Here is a 21,009-nt window from a genome sequence, read left to right as displayed (position 1 = left end):
TTTCTGCCCTGTATCACTAGTGTTGTCACTAAGATTTCAATCAAACATGAAGTTCTCACACAGCAGCAATGCTTTCCACTCGAATTTCAGGAATGCACGATTGTGAAATGTTTATATTATGTCCACTTAAACTGTGAAAAATACCCAGCAGTACAGTCATACTTGTCCCTTCAAATTTGGATTGAGAGCATTTTGAGTTATATATAACGTTAGGGTAAAATACTGGTGGCGCTTTGGTTGGAGCAATTTTATGTAATGAATGAAGAGTATTACACAAGAGGCACGTTGGCACATGAAAACATATTGGCTTAAGCATGAATTTTCCTATGGCGTAATGGTACCTAATAAATCTAGTACTGTAACACACTAATCTCTCTGCAATTGAAACTCTAATGACAATTTCTTGTTAAAGAATTGCTGCAAGCTCTCTTTAGAGCTACAGAAAGAGGCTATCTGTATAGCACAATATTTTCACAATTTTTCTTTTTTTTTATTAGATTATGGGATCTGGGCATCGCTGGCAAGGCCAGCATTTATTGCCCATGGAAGCACTGTTAGTGATCCATGTACATTTTTTAATTTATAGACAAATTACTAGCAAATCTCTCACATCAATGTTCACAGGTTGAGGAGGAAGTCGGAGTGTGAGGTTGGATGTCTGGGTGGCGACCAGCACCAAGGTTTAAGTTGAAGTGGCGCAAGTTGTGGGGCTGAGGACTGGGGAGGCAGGTTGCTTTACAAAGACAAAAATTTAAATAAAAAGAAATTTAGGCCCAGGAGTGGAATACAGGGGAAGCCTGGGAGTGCAATGCAAGCGGGCTGGGGAAGACATGGATTCCTTAAACTAAGTCTAAGACTTGCGCAAGCCCTGATGTCTATACATGAGCATGTAATAAAAGGGAGGTGTAGATTTGAACAGGTAATCTCTGTGCTATTTTATTCCCATGAGCACATCATTGATTCATTTCAAAATTCAACACTGTGCTAATATTACCACGTTAAGTTAGCACATTCATGTGAAATTTCTTTGCCTTTTTTTTTAAAAAGGAGGGATCAACGCATTACAAGAATAAATTTCATATAAAGCATTAATTATTCATATGTTAATCACAGAATCTTAGAATATTGCAGCACACAATGAAGCCATTTGACTCATCAAATGTGTGCTGGTAATTTTTTTCCCATAAGCCACCCAATCTGATCCCACCTGCCTGCTCATTCTCTGTAGTTTTAGTTCCTCTTTTTCAAGCAACTATCGAATTCCTTTTTAAAAGAAATCATGGACTCTGCTTCAACAATCATTTGGAGCAGAGAATTCCACACCCTAATCACCCTGTGTAAAGAATGTGACTCGAATCTCCCTTATGATTATTTTAAATTTGGATCCTATCATTTCCATCTAGCCAATCCATGGAAACAATCTATCACTACTTCCTTTAACATAATCCTTCAAAAATATAATAAGGAATATTATATCAGGCCGAATATATAACAGGCTGAATGGACTGTTTCTTTGCTGTAAGTTCTTTGTGACTGTAATTCTATGTAAAACCTTGAAAATCTCCATCAGGTCATTCTTAACCTTTTCCGCTCCAGTGAAAAAGCCAAAATGTTTTAAGTCTCCCTTCACAACGAACCCCTGTTAATATCCTAGTAAGCCTCTGCTGTACCTTTTCCATTGCTTTTATATTCTTCCTATAATGGTGTACCCAAAACGATACACAATACTCCAACCAATGTTCCCTGTAAGCTGTGCTTTGTTCGGCGCGGCCTGTTTCTTTTAGTGCGCGGCCCTGTTAAATTTCTGCGGACGCGCGGTATTCACAATGGAAAAGCCAGTGAGCGGCCTGCGCGGGACCTTTCCCATTAGTGCGCGGCCGCAAACATTGACTCCAACTACAGCCAAATTAAGGTCTTGTACTATTTCAACAATAACTCCTTATTTTTGTACTCCATGCCTGTAGATACAATATCAAGAATTCTGTTTTATGGCACAGTGTAATTTCAAGGCCAACATTTAAAGCAACGTTATCAAATGTTTTTCTGAGTCTGAGTGGGCAGTGTGATGGCAGCTGTACCTGAGAGAATTCTTTTTGTTGCAGTGTAATTGGGGAGGTTTTTTTTCGATGGAAAGTGACGAGGGGCAAAAATGTTAAATTGGGGAGAATGACTATTTTGGTTATGCAAAACCTATTAGGTTGTGAAAAACAGACACAGATAAGAAAGAAAATTGGCACACAGACTTGACAGTCACACCGTAGACTACAGACATGAAATTTTATTCAAAAGATTTCTTTGTAATCAGCTGCACAGTAAAATCTTGGTCGATGTTGACCATTGCACCAAGCAGCAAAAAATGAGAAGACAGAACAAAATTACCCCCACAAAATATACAGTATTTATTTTACAAAAAAACCCAGATACACAGAAGTGAATTCAAAGCTGTAATCTCATTTTGGGGTTTCAGTACTGAGGCTTTAATCTCTTATTTATTTTGTCCCCAACTTGCTCCCCTTGTTCCTCTCCTGAAGGTGCTGATTCATGATATGGTATTTGTTCCACAGCTGCCAGTACGCCTCGGATACTTTAACCAAATGGCCATTCTTTACAAGTAAGCCATCACAGGGAGCGCTGGGATGCTATTCGACTGTGGGGACATCACAGAGTCAAGCTGATCTTGTCTTTACCCAATGTCCACACATTCGTTATCCAGAAAGCGCCAGTAGATAGCAATCAGGAGAAGGGGAACGAGCAGTTTTCCCCCTCCCTGGCTCAGTGCGTTATGGCCAATTGTCAAACCTGTACTGCTTTCTGGCTCAGATCAGATAACGTAGCACAGACTAGGGATCAAAACTGGTATCCTCCCAGATTGGCTCAATATCACACCTGGCTGTATATTTACCCATTAAGCGCAGCTCTGCAGAGGGAAGAGACTTAAGTTGCACCTTTCACGACCTCGGTTCACAGCCAATAAAGTACCTTTGAAGTATAGTCACTGTTGTAACGTGGGGAAACGTACCAGCCAAGTCACACAATAATTTGTTTTAGTGATGTTAGTTGAGGGATAAATGTTGGCCAGGACCCGAGGGAGAACTTCCCTGCTCTTCTTCGAAATAGTGCCCTGGGATCTTTTACATCCACGCAAGAGGACAGATCGAGCCTCAGTTTAACGTCTCATCTGAAAGACAGCATCTCCTGCAGAGCAGCACTCACCTCAGTCTCAGCCTGGATTATGTGCTCAAGTCCTGGAGTGGAGGTTCAGCCCACAACCTTCTGACTCAGAAGCAAGAGCGCTACCACTAAGCCTAGACTGATACCAAATTAGTAACAATACTGTGGAGGAGGAATTCCTGGAGTGTTTACGGGATGGTTTCCTGGACCAATATGTAGAGGAACCAACCAGAGATCAGGCCATCTTAGACTGGGTATTATGTAACGAGAATGGATTAATTAACAATCTTGTTGTACGAGGCCCCTTGGGTCGGAGCGATCATAATATGATCGAATTCTTCATTAAGATGGAGAATGAAGTAGTTGACTCAGAAACTAGGGTCCTCAATTTAAATAAAGGAAACTACGATGGTCTGAGGAGCGAGTTGGGTAGGATTGATTGGGGAATGGCACTCAAAGGGTTGACGGTGGATAGGCAATGGCAAACATTCAAAGACCGAATGGATGAACTACAGAAGTTGTTCATCCCAGTTTGGCATAAAAATAAAACAAAAAAGGTGACTCAACTGTGGCTAACAAGGGAAATTAGGGATAGCATAAGATCCAAGGAGAGGACATATAAATTGGCCAGAAAAAGCAATAATCCTGAGGATTGGGAGCAGTTTAGGATTCAACAAAGGAGGACAAAGGGATTAATTAAGAAAGGGAAAATAGAATACGAGAGTAAGCTTGCAGGGAACATAAAAACTGACTGTAAAAGCTTTTATAGATATGTGAAGAGAAAAAGGTTGGTGAAGTCAAGCGTAGGTCCCTTGCAGTCAGAATCAGGGGAATTTATAATGGGGAACAAAGAAATGGCAGACCAACTAAATACATATTTTGGTTCTGTCTTCACAAAGGAGGACACAAATAACCTCCCAGAGATGCCGGGGAACATAGGGTCTGATGGAAGGGTGGAACTGAAAGAAATCAGTATTTGTAGGGAAATGGTGTTCGGAAAATTGATGGGACTGAAGGCCGATTAATCCCCAGGGCCTGATAATCTACATCCCAGGGTACTTAAGGAAGTGGCCCTAGAAATAGTAGATGCATTGCTGGTCATCTTCCAGAACTCGATAGACTCTGGAACAGTACCCATGGATTGGAGGGTAGCTAATGTTACCCCACTATTCAGAAAAGGTGGTAGAGAAAAAGCGGGGAATTATAGACCGGTAAGCCTGACATCGGTAGTGGGGAAAATGCTAGAGTCCGTTATAAAAGATGTAATAGCAGAGCACTTGGAAAGCAGTGACAGGATCGGACAAAGTCAACATGGATTTACAAAAGGTAAATCATGCTTGACTAATCTACTGGAATTTTTTGAGGATGTAACTGGTAAAATAGATAAGGGAGAACCAGTGGATGTGGTGTATTTGGACTTTCAGAAGGCTTTCGATAAGGTCCAGCATAAGAGATTAGCGTGCAAAATTAAGGCACATGGGATTGGGGGCAAGGTATTGACTTGGATAGAGAACTGGTTGGCGGACAGAAAGCAAAGAGTTGGAATAAACGGGTCGTTTTCCGAGTGGCAGGCAGTGACTAGTGGGGTACCGCAAGGATCGGTCCTAGGGCCCCAGCTGTTCACAATATATATTAATGATCTGGACGAGAGAATTGGATGTAATATCTCCAAATTTGCAGACGACACAAAGCTGGGTGGGAGGGTATGCTGTGAGGAGGATGTCGTGAAACTCCAGTATGATTTGGACAGGTTAGGTGATTGGGCAGAAACATGGCAAATGCACTATAATGTGGATAAATGTGAGGTTATCCACTTTGGTGGCAAAAACAGGAAGGCAGATTATTATTTGAATGGCAATAGATTAGGAGAAGGGGAAGTGCAAAGAGACCTGGGTGTTCTTGTGCACCAGTCGCTGAAGGTAAGCATGCAGGTGCAGCAGGCGGTTAAGAAGGCAAATGGTATGTTGGCCTTCGTAGCAAGAGGGTTCGAGTACAGGAACAAGGATGTCTTGCTACTGTTGTACAGGGCCTCGGTGAGACCGCACCTTGAGTATTGTGTGCAGTTTTGGTCGCCTTATCTGAGGAAGGACGTTCTTGCCATGGAAGCAGTGCAGCGAAGATTCACCAGGCTGATACCTGGGATGGCAGGAATGACGTACGAGGAGAGATTGTGTCGATTGGGCTTATACTCACTGGAGTTTAGAAGATTGAGAGGGGATCTCATCGAAACCTAGAAAATTTTGTCAGGCCTGGACAGACTAGATGTTGGAAGGATGTTCCCGATGGTCGGGGAGTCCAGAACCAGGGGTCATAGTCTAAGGATAAGGGGTAGGACATTTAGGGCTGAAATGAGGAGGAATTTCTTCACCCAGAGAGTGGTGAACCTGTGGAATTCTCTGCCACAGAGGGCGTGGAGGCCAGTTCATTAAATATATTCAAGAAAAAGAGTTGGATATATTTCTTAAGGCTAAAGGGATCAAGGGATATGGGGAGAAGGCAGGGACAGGGTACTGAATTTGGATGATCAGCCATGATCTCATTGAATGGCGGAGCAGGCTCGAAGGGCCGAATGGCCTACTCCTGCTCCTATCTTCTATGTTTCACTGTGAGTCAGAAGGTCATGGGTTGAAGCATTCCCACCCTTCCACTCCAGGATTTAAGCACATAATCTAGGCTGCACGTCAGTGTAGTGCTGTATTGTTGGAGGTATTGTCTTTTGGATGAGACATTAAACTGAGGCCCCTTCTACTGTTACGATAGACGTAGAAGATCCCACAGTACTGTCAAAAAGGAACAAGGCATTCTCCTGGTGTCCGAGCCAACAATCCTCCCTCAACCAACATCACCAAAAACAGAGCACCTAAACATCAATGTTCCCCCTAAGGTGCACAGTCACAATCGCGAGGTCCTGTGCAGGCCACTCACCAGCTGCTACCGCTGGAAGAGATGCCATGCATGTAGCCAGGCAGCAAATTTAAAGGGCCCATGCGGAGAAAAAAAAAAAAGAGGGAACATTGCTGAACATCCATCTCATTTGCTGTTTGTGCGACTTTACTGATCACAAATTGGCTGCTACATTTGCTTACATAATAATGGTGACTACACTTCAAAACAAATTAATTCAATGTGAAGCGCGTTGAGACACCCCGAGGACGTCACTCGAAGCCTTTGATGAGAAGGTGCCTTGTTAACATCCATACTCCAATTTTCTATATTATGAATGATATTTTTAATTTTTGATAAAAGTGGTAATGAGGATAGTACTCTATCATTTTGTGAAAGAAATAAGAAATCCTGGACTGTCTCTAGATTTATGTTCCAGTTATCTAGTTAATGAATTTAGGGGAAGGTACTGGATGACTATTGGTCAGCTCACTGGCCATAAGGGTTCCATGCGAAATGCATTTGCACAGCCTCAATCCAGTTCTTAGTGGGCAAGCATCCACAGCACAAAGCTGCCCATAAATGATCAATCCCATTCATAGAAACGATAGGTGCGAGAAGAGGGGGCAAAAATGACAGTGGTGCAAAATGGTCTTCTGAAATTTAAGGTAAACCACATTGTTGGGGCAGTGTAAAGGGTGCTAAACCCAACCTGGGAACGTTAATACTGACACTGGGTGATAAAACAAGGCATTATTTCAAAGAACCGTTTATCTAAATTTGCATTACCAGCAGTAGAAGTGCTGATACTGTGATTCTGCTACCAATTAAAGTACCTGTATATCTTGCAATTAAAAAAAATTAGCTCAAACAAAACAACATTCTTTATATGCCACCAAAGCCAGTAATTTAGTGTAGGTGGGGTGCAAAACTGCTACTGCATGCTCCTGCCAAACTATAGCCTAACCCTGTTCCCTAGGGGTTGTGTGGTGCAGTTATAGGCATGATGATCGATTCTGTAGTGACTTCGTTATTCCAGCTGATCTGTAGGATCTACCTTAGAGTTCACTATACAAACTTTTTTAATAAATGAAACAGTACTAATCAAATGCATGAGAACATGTTCTGCAGTCTTTTAAAAAACAGACAAGGGAAACAGAATGATAGAAATTTTAGTGCAGAAGGTCTTTTTATTATTCATTCTTGGGATGTGGGCGTCGCTGGCAAGGCCAGCATTTATTGCCCATCCCTAACTGCCCTCGAGAAGGTGGTGGTGAGCCGCCTTCTTGAACCGCTGCAATCCTTGTGCTGTTAGGGAGGGAGTTCCAGGATTTTGACCCAGCGACGATGAAGGATCGACGATATATTTCCAAGTCAGGCTGGTGTGTAACTTGGAGGGGCACCTGCAGGTGATGGTGTTCCCAAGCGCCTGCTGCCCTTGTCCTTCTAGATGGTAGAGGTCGCGGGTTTGGGAGGTGCAGCCAAAGAAGCCTTGGCGAGTTGCTGCAATGCAGCTTGTAGATGGTACACACTGCAGCCACGGTGCGCCGGTGGTGGCAGGCGTGAATGTTTAAGGTGGTGGTTAGGATGCCAATCAAGCGAGCTGCTTTGTCCTGGATTCATTCAGCCCTTTGAGCCTGAGCTGGTGCAAGCTACCCCACCTGAGCCATCTACTCTATGTTTCTAATCTTTCTTCACACCTAATAGAAGCTAAGAGGTACAGTGATTTCACACATTTTCTTTTTATCTTCTATGTTTAAATTCTGGTACTATCACAGTATGAAAGTCTCTTCCCTCTGCAGGCTGTAATGGTCCCATCTGAAACGAGTTTAGTCAGTATCAACTCAATTCGTAATGGATGTGAGTACACAGCAGAAAACTACCTCTAATATTAGAACTGGCAATTACATGCAGAGACCACAAGACTATTGTCAAAGGTGAAGTTAAAATAAAATCATACTGCTGCGTTATGCATTTTCCACCAACTTGCAATGGAAGTGCAAGATGCTCACAATTATTGATACAGCTGACATTCTCACCTTGATTAAAAACCTAAAATTCTTATGTAGTATATGAAAATTTTGAGAACAGGAATAAATAACGCTATTTTTCAGAGGTTACTTCAAAGAACGCTGATCCTAGGAAATCAATCAGAAATTTCTGAACGCAGGGATCCGAGCAATTATGTACGTTTGCACATAATTTAAGTCCAAGTCTTAACAATTGCCAGGAAATTGGACAGTATGACACAAATTCTATTCTGTCAAAAGGTCATCAACCTGAAATGTGTGCCAGCCATGGCTCAGTTGGTAGCACCCTCGCCTCTGAGTCAGATGGTTGTGGGTTCCAGTCCCAATCCAGGGACTTGAGCACAAAAATCTCAGCTAACACTCCAGTGCAGTTCTGAGGGGGTGCTGGACTGTCGGAGGTGCCGTCTTTCAGATAAGACGTTAAACCGAGGCCTCGCCTGCTCTCTCAGGTGGACATAAAAGATCCTATGGCACTATTTCAAAGAAGAGCAGGAGAATTATCCCCGGTGTCCTGCCCAATAGTTATCCCTCAATCAACATTGCTAAAAAAAATGATTATCTGGTCATCATCACATTGCTGTTTGTGGCAGCTTGCTGTGTGCAAATTGACTACTGTGTTTCCTACATTAGTGACTACACAACAACAACTTGTATTTATATAGCACCTTTAACGTAATAAAACACCCCAAGGTGCTTCACAGGAGTATTAGAAGACAAATGATTTGACACTAAGCCACATAAGGAGAAATAAGGGCAGGTGACCAAAAACTTGGTCAAAGAGGTAGGTTTTAAGGAGCAGGTAGCGAGGTGGAGGTTTAGGCAGGGAATTCCAGAGCTTAGGGCCTAAGCAACAGAAGGCACGGCCACCAATGGCTGAGCGATTATAATCAGGGATGCACAAAAGTACTTCATTGGCTGTAAAGCGCTTTGGGGCATCCGGTGGTCGTGAAAGGCGCTATATAAATGCAAGTCTTTCTTTCTATAACCTCTATCAGGACTAGACAGACTAGATGCAGGAAGGATGTTCCCGATGGTCGGGGAGTCCAGAACCAGGGGTCACAGTCTAAGGATAAGGGGTAAGCCATTTAGGACAGAGATGAGGAGGAATTTCTTCACCCAGAGAGTGGTGAACCTGTGGAATTCTCTACCACAGAAGGCAGTGGAGGCCAATTCATTAAATATATTCAAGAAGGAGTTAGATATATTTCTTAAGGCTAAAGGGATATGGGGAGAAGGCAGGGACAGGGTACTGAATTTGGATGATCAGCCATGATCTCATTGAATGATGGAGCGGGCTCGAGGGGCCGAATGGCCTACTCCTGCTCTTGTCTTCTATGTTTCTAAGTCTTTCTTTCAACTGTTTTTCTCTCCCCCTGACCTGCAGGGTATTTCCAACACTTTGTTTTTTTTTAAATTTCATTTCAGATTTTGCAGCCTCTACAGTATTTTGGCATTTTTTTGATGACATATAAACTCTTCTCTACTTAAAAAAATGTACCACTTCGAGTGAACGATGAAGACAGCGCTGAGCATCCTCCTCCCTTTTCCTGACAAGTGCTTTTTGGGCTCCGCCAGCCCAACAAACCGGAAACCAACCCCGCAACATGAGACTGACACCCACCTGCGCCAATCAGACGAGGCGCCTCGACGTCACGGCCAACAGCCAGCCAATCGGCGTGGGGTTAGGGGGCGGGACAGGGACAAGCGGGAGAGAGAAGCAGAAGCCCACAGCGGTAGGCCTCAGGCTTTCATTCTTTCCCTCCACCGCCAGATCGAGTAAACGCGAAGTAAATACCTGGAGGGCGGTTTACAACCAACGCGAATTAACATTCCCACTCAAGCCCAGGTCAAAATAATAGAAAGAAAACTGAGCGCGGAATGTTGATTTGAAAAAAAAAAGGCTTTAATTCCTCTTTCCGTGAATGACGGTTGGGGCGCGGCTGCTGCCATGGCAATCTGAAGAGGCGATGGGCGTTATTTTATTTCTTAACTCTGAATAAATATCTCCCGACTACCCCCTCCCCACACATCGGGTTTCCCCTCCTCCCTTTCCTTTTCAAGTGAAGCAGTTATAAACGGGGGGAAGCCATTGCCGGCCAGGTTACTCACGTTGTCGATAACCACCGGCTGGTTGGCGATCACATCGTACGACTCCATCCCGGACTCTGGCAGCGCCGGCGGCAGGCGCGCATGCGCCGCCCTGGACTATTACATCATCAGCCCTGCCCTGTTTGCCTGTCTGTCACAGCCAGGAGTCAGCAAGCAAGCCTTCCCCACTTGGTGCCACCAGCCTTTGCTGTAGCTCCAGTTCTCAGCACCCTTGGCCTCTTGAGTTCAGAAGGTGTTGCGGGTTCTCGGAGTCCTTAACTCCAGAGACGCAATTTTTTTTTAAAAACCCTGCCTCTTGCTCTTTTGGTTGAAATAAACTGTAAATAACAACAGAAAACGCTGGGAAAACTCTTCCCTTCCCCGACTTCTCCATCTCCATGGATAGGTTATTGACAAACATTCACTACAAGCCCACTGACTCCCACAGCTACCTGGACTACACTTCCTCCCACCCCGCCTCCTGTAAGGACTCTATTCCATTCTCCCAGTTTCTCCGTCTCCGACGCATCTGCTCCGACGATGCCACCTTCCATACCAGTGCTTCCGACATGTCTTTTTTCCTCAACCGAGGATTCCCCTCTACTGTGGTTGACACGGCCCTCGACCGTGTCCGTTCTGTCTCCCGAACTTCTGCCCTCACCCCTGCCCCTCCCTCCTGGAACCACAATAGTGTTCCCCTTGTCCTCACCTTTCACCCCACCAGCCTCCACACTCAATGGATCAGCCACCTCCAGCGTGATCCCACCACTAAACGCATCTTCCCCTCACCTCCCCTCTCAGCATTCTGTAGGGACCGCTCCCTCCGTGACACTCTAGTCTACTCCTCTACCACCCCCAGCACCCCTTCCCCTTTGCCCAGCACCTTCCCGTGCAAGCGCAGGAGATGCAACACATGTCCTTATACCTCCCCCCTTCCCACTGTCCAGGGCCCCAAACACCCCTTCCAGATGAAACAGCGATTGACTTGTACTTCTTGATTTACTTGTACTTCTTGCAATCTAGTATACTGTATTCGCTGCTCACGATGTGGTCTCCTCTACATTGGGGAGACCAAACGCAGATTGGGTGACTACTTTGCGCAACATCTTCGTTCAGTCCATAAGGGGGACCCCGAGCTTCCAGTGGCCTGTCACTTTAATTCACCGCTCCATTCCCACTCAGACCTCACCGTCCTCGGCCTCTTGCATTGTTCCACTTAAGCTCAGCGTAAGCTCGAGGAACAGCACCTCATCTTTCGATTAGGCACTCTACAGCCCTCTGGACTCAACATAGCGTTCAACAATTTCAGATCATAACCTCGGCCACTATCACATATATATATTTTCTTTTTTTTATCCACACTTTTTGTTTGGCCTTTTTTTCTTCCCTCCCACGTGGCAGCTGTCCTACATTCTGCCAGCGCAAATCACACTTCATCTAGAGCCATCCTTTGTTCCTTAACCTATCCCATTACCATCTCCTCTTGCCTTGAATGTCTCTCAATGTCTCTTAATCTCTCCTGCTTTCTATCCTATCACTGACCTTCCCTTTTGTTCTTTCATCCCCTCCCCCTTTTCCCAGCTCCTAAACCTGCTTTCCATTTCCTGCTTTTTTCCAGTTCTGACGAAAGGTCTTCGACCTGAAACGTCGACTCTGTTTCTCTCTCCACAGATGTTGCCTGGCCTGCTGAGTTTTTCCAGCGTTTTCTGTTGTTATTTTGGATTTCCAGCGTCCGCAGTATTTTGCTATTGTAAATTAGTAAAACTTTAAATAAAACTTAACAAATTAAATTAAAATTACATTGGCCGGGGTGATGATGCACTCCAGTCCCCGCGGCACCTCGCCTCTTGAGTCAGTGGGGTTGTGGGTTCAGGTCCCTGCGCAAGAGCACAAAAAAAAAATCTAGGTCGGCACTCCCCATTGTAGGGCAGTGCAGTGCGGAGGGAGCGGCGCACTGTCGGAGAAAGACTTGCATTTCTAAGGCACCTTTCACGACCGCCGTACATCTCAAAGCGCTTTACAGCCAATGAAGTACTTTTTTTGAAGTGTAGTTACTGTTGTAATGTGGGAAACGTGGCAGCCAATTTGCGCACAGCAAGCTCCCACAAACAACAATGTGATAAAGACCAGATAAACTGTTTTTTGTTATGTTGATGTGAGGGATAAATATTGGCCAGGACAACGGGGGAGAACTTCCATGCTTTCTTAGAAATAGTGCCATGGGATCTATTACGTCCACCTGAGAGAGCAGACAGGGCCTCGGTTTAGCGTCTCATCCGAAAGATGGCATCTCCGACAGTGCAGCGCTCCCTCAGGTACCAACGATATAGGTAAAAAGCGGGATGAGGTCCTAAAAGTGGAATATAGGGAGTTAGGAGGTAAATTAAAAAATAGGACCTCAAAGGTAGTAATCTCAGGATTGCTACCAGTGCCACGTGCTAGTCAGAGTAGAAATAGAAGGATATTTCAGATGAATACGTGGCTACAGGAATGGTGCAAGGGGGAGGGATTCAAATTCGTGGGACATTGGAACCGGTTCTGGGGGCGGTGGGACCAGTACAAACTGGACGGTTTGCACCTGGGCAGGGCCGGGACCGATGTCCTAGGGGGGAGTGTTTGCTAGTGCTCTGGGGGAGGGTTTAAACTAAAATGGCAGGGGGTTGGGAACCTGAGCAAGGGGACAGATTAAAGGGAAACAAGGATAAAAGCAAAAGATAGGAAGGAGAAAAACAAAAGTGGCAGTCAGAGAAATCAACGGTTTAAATCAAACATGGCCACAGTAAATAATAATTCTAATAGGTGTAAGAGCGTTAAAAAAACAAGCCTGACGGCTTTGTGTCTTAATGCGAGGAGCATTCGTAATAAGGTGGATGAATTAGCTGCGCAAATAGAGGTAAACGAATATGATTTGATTGGGATTACGGAAACATGGCTCCAGGGTGGCCAAGGCTGGGAACTCAACATCCAGGGGTATTCAATATTCAGGACAGATAGGCAAAAAGGAAAGGGAGGTGGGGTAGCATTGCTGGTTAAAGAAAGGATTAACACAATTGTAAGGATGGATATTAGCTCTGATGATGTGGAATCTGTATGGGTACAGCTGAGAAATACCAAGGGGCAGAAAACGTTAGTGGGAGTGGTATATAGACCTCCAAACAGTAATGCAGAGGTTGGGGATGGCATTAAAAGGGAAATTAGAGAAGCGTGCAATAAGGGCACAGCAGTCATCGTGGGTGACTTTAATCTACATATAGATTGGGCTAACCAAATTAGTAACAATACTGTGGAGGAGGAATTCCTGGAGTGTTTAAGGGATGGTTTCCTGGACCAATATGTCGAGGAACCAACCAGAGATCAGGCCATCTTAGACTGGGTATTATGTAACGAGAAAGGATTAATTAGCAATCTTGTTGTACGAGGCCCCTTGGGTCGGAGCGATCATAATATGATCGAATTCTTCATTAAGATGGAGAATGAAGTAGTTGACTCAGAGACTGGGTACTAAATTTAAATAAAGGAAACTACGATGGTCTGAGGCGTGAGTTGGGTAGGATTGATTGGGGAATGTCACTCACAGGGTTGACGGTGGATAGGCAATGGCAAACATTCAAAGACCACATAGATGAACTACAGAATTTGTTCATCCCAGTTTGGCATAAAAATAAAACAAAAAAGGTGACTCAACCGTGGCTAACAAGGGAAATTAGGGATAGCATAACATCCAAGGAGAGGACATATGAATTGGCCAGAAAAAGCAGCAAACCTGAGGATTGGGAGCAGTTTAGGATTCAACAAAGGGATTAATTAAGAAAGGGAAAATAGAATATGAGAGTAAGCTTGCAGGGAACATAAAAACTGACCGTAAAAGCTTTTATAGATATGTGAAGAGAAAAAGATTGGTGAAGCCAAGCGTAGGTCCCTTGCAGTCAGAATCAGGGGAATTTATAATGGGGAACAAAGAAATGGCAGACCAATTAAATACATATTTTGGTTCTGTCTTCACAAAGGAGGACACAAATAACCTCCCAGAGATGTCGGGGAACATAGGGTCTGATGAAAGGGAGGAACTGAAAGAAATCAGTATTTGTAGGGAAATGGTGTTAGGGAAATTGATGGGATTGAAGGCCGATAAATCCCCAGGGCCTGATAATTTACATCCTAGGGTACTTAAGGAAGTGGCCCTAGAAATAGTTGATGCTTTGCTGATCATCTTCCAGCATTCGATGGAATCTGGAACAGTACCCATGGATTGGAGGGTAGCTAATGCTACCCCGCTATTCAAAAAAGGTAGAGAGAAAACGGGGAATTACAGACCGGTAAGCCTGACATCAGTAGTGGGGAAAATGCTAGAGTCCATTATAAAAGATGTAATAGCAGAGCACTTGGAAAACAGTGACAGGATCGGACAAAGTCAACATGGGTTTACAAAAGGTAAATCGTGCTTGACTACTGGAAGTTTTTGAGGATGTAACTGGTAAAATAGATAAGGGAGAACCAGTGGATGTGGTGTATTTGGACTTTCAGAAGGCTTTCGATAAGGTCCCGCATAAGAGATTAGCGTGTAAAGTTAAGGCACATGGAATTGGGGGCAAGGTATTGACTTGGATAAGAGAATTGGTTGGCAGACAGAAAGCAAAGAGTTGGAATAAACGGGTCTTTTTCCGAGTGGCAGGCAGTGACTAGTGGGGTACCGCAGGGATCGGTCCTTGAGCCCCAGCTATTCACAATATATATTAATGATCTAGACAAGGGAACTAGATGTAATATCTCCAAATTTGCAGACAACACAAAGCTGGGTGGGCGTGTGTGCTGTGAGGAGGATGCCAAGAAACTCCAGGATGATTTGGACAGGTTGGGTGATTGGGCAAAAGCATGGCAGATGCAATATAACGTGGATAAATGCGAGGTTATGCACTTTGGTGTCAAAAACAGGAAGGCAGATTATTATCTGAATGGCAATAGATTGGGAGAAGGGGAAGTGCAACGAGACCTGGGTGTCCTTGTGCACCAGTCGCTGAAGGTAAGCATGCAGGTGCAGCAGGTGGTTAAGAAGGCAAATGTCATGTTGGCCTTCGTAGCGAGAGGATTTGAGTACAGGAACAAGGATGTTTTGCTGCAGTTATACAGGGCCTTGGTGAGACCACATCTTGAGTATTGTGTGCAGTTTTGGTCACCTTATCTGAGGAAGGATGTTCTTGCCATGGAAGGAGTTCAGCGAAGATTCACCAGGCTGATACCTGGGATGGCAGGAATGACGTATGAGGAGAGATTGGGTCGATTGGGCTTGTACTCGCTGGAGTTTAGAAGAATGAGAGGGGATCTCATTGAAACTTATAACATTCTGACAGGACTGGACAGACTAGATGCAGGAAGGATGTTCCCGATGGTCGGGGAGTCCAGAACCAGGGGTCACAGTCTAAGGATAAGGGGTAGGCCATTTAGGACAGAAGTGAGGAGGAATTTCTTCATCCAGAGAGTGGTGAACCTGTAGAATTCTTTACCACAGAAGGCAGTAGAGGCCAATACATTAAATATATTCAAGAAGGAGTTGGATATATTTCTTAAGGCTAAAGGGATCAAGGGGTATGGGGAGAAAGCAGAGACAGGGTACTGAATTTGGATGATCAGCCATGATCGCATTGAATGGCGGAGCAGGCTCGAGGGGTCGAATGGCCTACTCCTGCTCCTATCTTCTATGTAGCACCCTCACCTCTGAGGTCACAAGGTTGCGGGCTCAAGTCCCTACTCCGGAGCGCAAAAATCTAGGCTGACACTCTGTGCAGTGCGGAGGGAGCGCCGCACTGTCAGAGAAAGAAAAAGAAGGACTTGCATTTCTACGGCGCTGTTGTGGGATTTCTCTCTACCCCAAAGCAGACGGAGACGAGCGTGTACTGGTTCCAAGCGATCTTTATTCAAGCACGTGCAGGGAGAGGCCCTCTCAGTCTGAGCTGAGATGGGAGTCTAATTTTTACATTCGAGCAGTTGGCTTATATACAATCTTACATCTTGTTTCCTTCACATCTTCGGGACTTGGCCAATTAATTGTCCAAGTCACGTACACTTAATCACATCTCCACAAAACACACCTTGTTTATCTCATTTGCCCTGTTTCCACATCTGCCATTGTTCTATCCAATTTACGGAAGCTTAACCACATCTTCGCAAATCACATCTTGGCGGCCCATTGTTCAATGCATGGCCTCCTCGCCTTCTTTCACTCCCCCAATCATCGTGTAATATGCTTTTTCCAACTGTCTTTGTTCTGCCAGGCGTCTCCTTTATTACATCAGCCAGCTAGTCAGTTAAGCCGCTAATCTAACTTTTAACCTCTTCAGCACCTTCATGACGGCTGCATGTCCTGAAGTGCTTTACAGCCAATGAAGTACTTTTTGAACTGCAGTCACTGTTGTAATGCAGGAAAGGCGGCAGCCAATTTGCGCACAGCAAGATCCCACAAACAGCAACGTGATAATGACCAGATAATCTGTTTCTTGTTGTGTTGATTGAGCGATGAATATTGGCCAGGACACCGGGGATAACTTCCCTGCTCTTCTTTGAAATAATGTCATGGGATCTTTCACGTCCGCCTGAGAGAACAGACGGGGGCCTCGGTTTAACGTCTCATCTGAAGGACGGCACCTCCGACAGTGCGGCACTCCCTCAGCACTGCACTGGGAGTTTCAGCCTAGATTTTGTGCTCAAGTCTCTGGAGTGGGACTTGAACCCACAACCTTTGGACTCAGAGGTGAGAGTGCTGCCCACTGAGCCATGACTGATGCCTCCAGAGACGGAGGTGCCATCTTTCAGATGAGACATTAAACTGAGGCCCCGTCTGCTCTCACAGGTGGACGTAAAAGATCCCGTGACACTATTTCGAAGAAGAGCAGGGGAGATCTCCCCAGTGTCCTAGCCAATATTTATCCCTCAATCATCATCACTAAAAACAGATTATCTGGTCATTATTACATTGCTGTTTGTGGGAGCTTGCTGTGTGCAAAATGTTAGCCATGTTTCCTACATTACAACAGTGAGTACACTTCAAAAAAGTACTTCATTGGCTGTAAAGTGCTTTGGGATGTCCGGTGGTCCTGAAAGGCGCTATATAAATGCAATTATTACGCTCTCTTAGATTTGAGCGCAAAAATCTAGGTTGACACTCCCAGTGCACTGGGGAGGCAGCGCCTCACTGTCGGAGAAAGAAAAAGAAAGACTTGCATTTCTATAGCGCCTTTCACGACCGCCGCACGTCCCAAAGCGCTTTACAGCCAATGACGTACTTGTTTTGAAGTGTAGTCACAGTTGTAGCCAATTGGAGCTTTCAGCACAGACAAGACCGACCAAATGTGGGACCGTCCTGGTCTGTATGGCTCAGTTGCAGTCTAAGCAGAAAATGTTGAGGAACTTTGAGATTGAATTAAAGTTCCAGCCACCGTCCATGTAACAAATATTAATTCTCCCCTCAGCCAAAATGTGTATGGATAAGAAAGACTTGCATTTATATAGCGCCTTTCATGACCGCCGCACATCCTAAAGCGCTTTGCAGCCAATGAAGTACTTGTTTTGAAGTGTAGCCACTGTTGTAATGTAGGTTACCATGTTGCACACAGCAAGCTCCCAGAAACAGCAATGTGATGATGACCAGATAATCTGTTTTTTTGTTATGTTGACTGAGGGATCAATATTGGCCAGGACACTGGGGAGAACTCCCCTGTTGAGAAGAACTTTTTTCACCCAGACGGTGGTGGGGGTCTGGAACTCACTGCCTGAAAGGGTGGGAGAGGCAGAAACCTCATCACATTTCAAAAGCTCTTGGATACGCACTTGAAGCGCTGTACCCTACAAGGCTACGGGCCAAGAGCTGGAAAGTGGGATTAGGCTGGATAGCTCTTTTTCAGCCGGCAGACACAACAGGCCAAATGGCTTATTGTGTCGTAAATTTCTATGATTCTATAAGGTTGTAGGTTCAAATCCCACTCCAGAGACTTGAGCACAAAAATCTACGTTGACACTCCAGTGCAGTACTGAGGGAGTGCTGCACTGTCGGAGGTGCCGTCTTTCGGATGAGACGTTAAACCGAGAATCCGAGGCCCCGTCTGCTCTCTCAGGTGAATGTAAAAGATCCCATGGCACTATTTCGAAGAAGAGCAGGGGAGTTATCCCTTGTGTCCTGGCTAATATTTATCCCACATCACTAAAAAAAAGAGATTACCTGGTCATTATCGCATTGCTGTTTGTGGGACCTTGCTGTGCGCAAATTGGCTGCCGTGTTTCCTAAATTACAATAGCGTCTACACTTCAAAAGGTACCTCATTGGCTGTAAAGCGGTTTGGGACGTGCGGTGGTCGTGAAAGGCGCTATGTAAATGCCTCCCCCTTTCCGCCTCTGTACTTGCTTAAAATCTTTTTCCAGTTCTGACGAGAGGTCATCGCCCTGAAACGTTAACTCTGTTTCTCTCTCCACAGATGCTGCCTGGCCCGCTGAGCATTCCCAGCATTTTCTGCTTTTATTTAAAAGGGAATTGGATCAATACTTGAAAGGGGAATAAATGCAGGGCTATGGGGAAAAGGGAAAGGGGAGTGGGACTAATCGGAGAGCTCTTTCAAAGGACAATTGGCACGATGGGCCGAATGTCCCCCTCCTGTGCTGTATCGTATATGTTTAAGGGTGCTTGTCATCACGTTTTATCTGATCATGGCACGTTGCCTACGCTCATAAACCTAATTTCTTTTAGTTCCGAATCTTGACAGTTCTCGCCCACCCATCCAGGGCTTTTGACATCAAGCATTTTATTAAAGTTTGAGCTGTTGAATCTGGGGGAAATGCAAAGAGTAGCCTTTGTGACCAGCAAGAGTGACAGGTTTGTAAACCAATGTTTTTTTTAAAAAAAACTAGTGAATACCTATGGTGTTGCCCAGTCAGTTAATAAATGTAAATAACTTTCTCTACAAGACAGTGATGAAGTTGGGTCAAATTAAGAAACTCACACCCCAGTGCCACTTATTTTTCAGAACCTGCAACTACATGGCAACTGTTTACATAGCGGATTTCCATTCTAAATGTTTGCATCGGCAGTTTTAATGTTAAATGTTAACATAAAGTGTGATCAAAAATCATGACAACACAACATGTGTGCAGACCAAAGATTTTTTTAAAATAATGTCTATGCCTGGAGCTGTGTTTGTTCAAATATCAAAATAATTTGAAGATAAAAAAATGTTATTTGAAACTTTGGCATAATTTACAAGCTTTCCATTCAAGGTAATTAACAAAAGAAATGGTAATACAGCGAAACCTGCCATATGAGTAAGGTAGTAATCTGAACAATGGCACTCCTTTCAAAAAGGTGCATCCAGGGTGCAGTAACACAGTCAGTTTTGCATTGCTGTGAAGTGGTTTCCTGGACTCTGGAGAGAATTGGTGAATTACACCTGGGGCTTGACAGCACATGGAGTATTGTTCAAGGAACATGTCAAGCCCAGTTTGAAAAGTCATCAGGGGATCTGTTGGCCTTCCTGGACACTTTATAAATTTACTCTGCTGCCCGTGCCCTAACTCGCACCAAGTCCCGTTCACCCATCACCCCTGTGCTCGCTGACCGACATTGGCTCCCGGTTAAGCAACGCCTCGATTTTAAAATTCTCACCCTTGTTTTTAAATCCCTCCGTGGCCTCGCCCCCTCCCTATCTCTCTAAACTCCTCCAGCCCTGTAGTGTATGTGCCTTTAAGAGGAACTATGTTTTTTTGAAGCCCCTGTGTACTGTGGTACCGGTAGTGACCACTCGGGTATATAAGCCTGTATAGCGTCTTGTATAGTTTAGTTCACCTCCAGACTTTGTTCAGTAAACACTTGTTAAATCAACTCCTGCATTCCGTGTCTCCATTAACACACGGATACAACAGTGGTGACGAGTTAGAAACGAACTTACCTGCAATTCGGCAGCACCTCAAGGAGATCGATTCCTCAGACGAAGGTCGAAGAAAAAAAAAACCTGTGGTTTCACCAGCTAAACGGGCTGGTGGCAGGTAGTGCACTGATCCTTCCTGGGCGGCGGGCTGGGGCTCGATCGGGTGGCTCTGCAGCGGGGCCGGGCAGCGAGTCGGAAGGCAGAAGCAAACGGAGACAGAGGGTGGAACACTCAGGAGACGGCTGGCGCTGCACAGCAGGTCGGCGTTCGGACCAAGCAGAGGGAGGGGAAAGTCCCAGAGAGTCCGACGGGAACGATTCTCCAAGTGACGGAGAAACTGTTTAAAATATACGTGTACATAAAAACCGCGGAGAACAGCGTTGGCAGCAGCAGCAGCGGCAGCGGCGGGAAAGTGCGGGAGGCGCCATCTTGACTCGGCAGGGAAGAAGGGAAAGCGCGGGAGGCGTCATTTTTGATTTTCAGGATGCCTAAGACTGGCAATATTACTGCTTTCGATAGTGATATAGAGGATTGGACCACATATGTGGAAAGAGTGGAGGTATATTGCAAGGCGAATGAAGTAGCAGATGATAAAAAGGCATCGGTACTTTTAAATCTGATGGGCGCAAGGACATACGGGCTGTTACGAAACTTGATCACTCCAGCCAAACCGATGGACAAGAATTTTAAGGAGATTGTTGATACCCTACAGGAGCACTTAAACCCAACACCGCTGCTGATAGCGGAACGATTCAAATTCTTCAGGCGGAATCAGCACAAGAATGAAAGTAATGCTGATTACCTCACCGAATTATGAAAGCTGTCAAAGCACTGCCAATTCGGGGCAGGACTGGCAGATTCTCTACGAGACAAATTCGTCTGCGGTCTCCTAAGCGAAGGAACACAGAAAAGACTACTTTCTGAGAAAGATT

The 21,009-nt window shown here is 45.0% G+C and overlaps 1 protein-coding gene across 1 annotated transcript in view; it reads right to left on the bottom strand.

Moving 5' to 3' along the window:
- The window catches only part of LOC147113347 (alpha-centractin), a 55,477-nt gene extending 45,175 nt beyond the window's left edge, over window positions 1–10,302 (bottom strand). Inside the window, exon 1 of the mRNA XM_085994303.1 lies at window positions 10,194–10,302. Coding sequence (XP_085850429.1) covers window positions 10,194–10,241 — 48 coding nt within the window. The 5' untranslated portion in view covers window positions 10,242–10,302. The remainder of the gene's footprint in view (window positions 1–10,193) is intronic.
- Between the last annotated feature and the right edge of the window lie 10,707 nt (window positions 10,303–21,009).

Source organism: Somniosus microcephalus, chromosome 8 (genome assembly GCF_052327205.1).
Source record: "Somniosus microcephalus isolate GS21.2 chromosome 8, FLI_Smic_1.0, whole genome shotgun sequence".
NCBI lineage: Eukaryota > Metazoa > Chordata > Chondrichthyes > Squaliformes > Somniosidae > Somniosus > Somniosus microcephalus.
This window is presented reverse-complemented; position numbering and strand designations above follow the sequence as displayed.